Source organism: Centruroides sculpturatus, unplaced genomic scaffold, assembly GCF_000671375.1.
Source record: "Centruroides sculpturatus isolate CEXI.00-Female unplaced genomic scaffold, Cexi_2.0 scaffold229, whole genome shotgun sequence".
NCBI lineage: Eukaryota > Metazoa > Arthropoda > Arachnida > Scorpiones > Buthidae > Centruroides > Centruroides sculpturatus.
In genome coordinates this window covers 146,500-150,417 of record NW_019384527.1, presented here as the reverse complement: position 1 = coordinate 150,417, position 3,918 = coordinate 146,500, and the positions used below count along the sequence as shown (strand labels likewise).

Sequence of the window (3,918 nt, the reverse complement as noted above, 5' to 3'; positions counted from 1 at the left end):
TATATATATATATATATATATATATAAAGCTTGAGCTAGCACCTCCGTTTGACCTTTGAACTTAGTAATTTTTGTTTGTTTTTCCTTTACGAAGATGGATCCCGGATGAAGAGTCACAAAATTGTCATTTATGTCACCTAAAATTTAGTCAGTTTAAACGGAAACATCACTGTCGAAATTGTGGACGTGTATTTTGTAATAAATGCTGTTACGAAAAGGTAAGTTAGGGGGGAGGAGGTGTTATATGTGTGATGTCACTAAACTTCACCCCCCTCCTCTATGACACATACACGCTCTTTTAATTTTCACTCGTGTTTATATGTAACATATGTTGTCGTGTGTGCAAACAATAAGGATCCTTCATATAAAATTAGGATTTTAAAAGGGTATTTTTGGTGAATGATTTCGTAACTATACTACAATTCAGATCATAAATACGTGGGGACTCAGTAATTATCGTCTAAATTTAGAATTTACTGATTATTAAACTATATTTAGGGGTGGGGTTCGTAATTATATATCATCTTCCTAAATATAACTTTAGATAATGATGAACCCCTCCCCTATATCCATATTTAGAGGGTGGATTCGTACTATAACTACGTTTAGGGGAGGAGTTTTAGCTATTATTAATAATGTTTAAGTTTATATAGAAACTCATAAATTACACTTAGAATTATATTTAAGAATCTCTAGCCTAGTTTTATATTGAATTATATTAATATTTTTAGGTGTCTCTACCCCAATTTGGGACAGAAGAAATGCAAAAAGTATGTACAGCGTGTCGACCTATTTCTGAATTAATTGCCAAATCACGCGAACAGCAAGCAGTAAGTTAATTATCTTTAAAATAAATTAAGTCTTATTGGAAGAATATATCCGAGGGTAATTTTTAAAATTTATTTATATGAAGAAATGCAAACAGGAAGCTGCAATAGGTTTGGATTCGATGACGAAAAACATTGATAATCTAGTACAAGTGAGTACATTATTTACGTAGTAAATTACGTTTTAGTATATGGAACATCATCTTCACAGGTGATAGAATCAGGAGGTGTACAAACGTTAATTTTTCTAGCGGCTCACGACGACGACATAATTAAGGTATGAAAAATTTAGTTTCATTTCTTATATATTTTCTATAATTAATTATTAATTAATCTATCTATCTATCTCAGGAAGCTGTAGCTCAATCACTTAATACATTAACCCAACAAATGGCTCTGATTCCTCTATTGAAGATATCGGGTGCAATAAAAGCCTTAAAACAGTAAGAATTATATACACGTATACATTAATAAATAATAATAAAAATATTAATTAATTTTTTTATTAAGTTTCTTAGCAACATCTCAAGATAAAGTTAAAATAGTAAACAATTCTCTCAGTGCCTTAGCTTTATTTTGTAAATGTTTCGAAGATAAAGTAACAGGTGTGTTTTGTTTACTTTATTATATGCATTATCTGTAGATACATAATAAATGTTGATTACTTTTAGTGTTACAAGAGGGCACCACACAACCGTTGTTAGAATTATTAGAGAATCCTGACACTACGTCTCTATTAGCAGCTAGGATAATATGTTGCCTTACAGAAAATCCAGATCTTCATCCCATGCTTCTACAGGTATAAATACTTAAAATTTATATATATATAAAATAGGCAACAATACTTTATCATTACTTTTGTTTTAAATAATAGAATCCTTCTGCATTATACAAGATTTTAAATTCTCTTAAAACCGATGATTTGCAAGTAAGTTAATCGTCATTATATTATGACAATATAATAAATTATATAGATGATGATTTTTATTTATTTAGAAAAAAGAAATTTTAATGAAGATTTTAGCTTATTTATCAACTGGACAAGAGAATTTACGACTCCGGTTAATACAAGTAAATTTTTCTTTTAAAACTCACTATTCGTCAGTTAAAATATTAAAATTGTATGACGTAACAATTAAAAAATCTAATTTGAATTTTGAAAATTGTGACGTAATAGTTAAATCTACTACTATATTGTTACGTCATAGATGCAACAAATTTGAAACAAAACAAAGCATTGTTACGTATGATTTAACAATTAGAGTTGTAGATTTAAGTACTACGTAACAATCTACAACATTATTACGTCATCCATGTTACTTTTCAATTTTTAATTTCAGTTTTACGTGTTTTTTTTTCCTTCTTCTCTCTTCTTCTTTTCAGGAAGATCAAGTCAATGGTTATCCAATACTAAACGCCTTAAGAGGAGATACAAAAAATACGTCACTTCTCCAAAGTACAGTCTGTTTAATTGGCAATTTAGCAACCATTCTAGGTGATCAGGTATGCTAAAAAAGTCATTTATTTATTTATTTAATGACAAAAATTGAATTATTTTATTATCTTTGGCAGAATGCTTTACAATCTTATCTAACAGAAGTTGCTAATTTATTAGAAAATTACAGCGAAGGACCTAAAGAACTTGTGTTACAAATAGCAAGAACACTTGCAAACTTTTCTGAATTTCCACCCAGTTCGCTTCTATTAGTGAGTGTTTTTCTCACTTTTTTTAATGTATTATATGCCAAAATAATCTATAAATACTGGAAAAATAAAATATACAGTTTAATCCATTGTATAACGGGCTAAAACTGAATGTAAACAAAGACGAATCTTGTAGAAATCCCCCCCATTTAACAGCTTAACATTTTATTATAGGTACAACGTATACAACCGGTGATTAACATTCTACTACGATCGGAAGTAGAGTCAATTCGAATGCACGCCTGCAGGATAATTGTATCTCTATGGAACACCGAACCATCCCTGACGTTGAACGAGTTAATGAGGTAAATCGTTTATTTAACATTTAATTTAAAGGAAGAGCGAGTTTGTAACACTTTAAAATAATAAAAAAACCTTTACAGAAACGGAGTGGATACTTTTCTAGAAGAAATGTTCGCTGTCGATGGAGTTATTAGTGTTTTGATTAATGTTTTTCTCAGGAAAACATCCAGATTATCGTTTCCTCCGTGATGAAAGATCGTTGTTTGTCGAATACGATGCCTCATTAATTCTAGGGAAAATACGTAGCTTCGTAGGTAATTTTTTTTTTTTTTAAAAAAAAAAAAAAAAAAGAAAATAATAAAATGTTCAAAAGTGATCCTGAGAGAATATAATTAGGATATTTGAGATACTTCAGACCTAACTAAAAATCGTTTGTTTTAGGAAATTAATCACATTTCTCGGTAACGATTCAACATTCCAACTCTTTCACCGTAAGACGACACTAATCGCAAAACTCGGCTGAAGAATATCTATCACTCAAGCCACAGACCATGTTTATATTCTGTTTAAAAAAGTAACAGAAAAATTGATTATGTAAATAATTTCACACATAAAAAGCAAGAGATGTCAAATATAAAAGAAAGGATTACATATTAATTTCCGTTAATATTTATAAATTATGAGACAAATTACATTTATTAAATTATGTTAAGATTAAGAAAAATTCTTGTAATTTTACTAAAGTATAATGAACTTGGTAAAGACTAAGAACATTTAGAAGACAGGATTATTTACTATAATATTAACTATGAGTTCAAATGAAAGCTTAGAATCGAAGATATTTTCAGTCATTTCTCAAATCGAATTTAAAAATACGTATAATACTGATGCAGAAAATAGAAGAAGGAACTTTCTTAACAATTCTAAAACAGTTAATTTCTAAAACATGCGGTATCGTTCAATACAGAAAGTGTTACAATTAGATTTAATTTTTATTAAATCATAAAGTATTAAATTTATGATATTACAATATGCTATAACTACAAAAGAGAGTACAGGAAAACTAAATTAATATATAAAACAAATAATAGACAGCGTACAACAGATTTTTGTAAACAAAATATTATTGTAATTTTAAAATTCT

The 3,918-nt window shown here is 28.6% G+C and overlaps 1 protein-coding gene across 1 annotated transcript; it reads left to right on the top strand.

Annotated features, from left to right (window-relative positions):
* The first annotated feature begins 91 nt into the window (after positions 1 to 91).
* LOC111622882 lies at positions 92 to 3,111 on the top strand. The gene is made up of 13 exons (XM_023365339.1): positions 92 to 218; positions 732 to 830; positions 914 to 979; positions 1,039 to 1,104; positions 1,179 to 1,270; positions 1,338 to 1,432; positions 1,499 to 1,626; positions 1,702 to 1,755; positions 1,824 to 1,898; positions 2,211 to 2,330; positions 2,400 to 2,534; positions 2,706 to 2,836; positions 2,915 to 3,111. Exons 2-13 carry the CDS (start codon positions 762 to 764, stop codon positions 3,021 to 3,023), a joined length of 1,140 nt encoding a protein of 379 aa, XP_023221107.1. The 5' UTR covers positions 92 to 218; positions 732 to 761; the 3' UTR covers positions 3,024 to 3,111.
* The last annotated feature ends 807 nt before the right edge of the window (positions 3,112 to 3,918 follow it).

What these genes read in the sequence shown, in the direction of transcription:
- LOC111622882 (XM_023365339.1), top strand. Translation starts at nt 762, where the DNA reads ATGCAAAAAGTATGTACAGCGTGTCGACCTATTTCTGAATTAATTGCC. An exon ending in TTTCGAAGATAAAGTAACAG is followed by an intron (nt 1,433 to 1,498) that starts GTGTGTTTTGTT and finishes GATTACTTTTAG; the next exon opens with TGTTACAAGAGGGCACCACA. An exon ending in TTCATCCCATGCTTCTACAG is followed by an intron (nt 1,627 to 1,701) that starts GTATAAATACTT and finishes TTTAAATAATAG; the next exon opens with AATCCTTCTGCATTATACAA.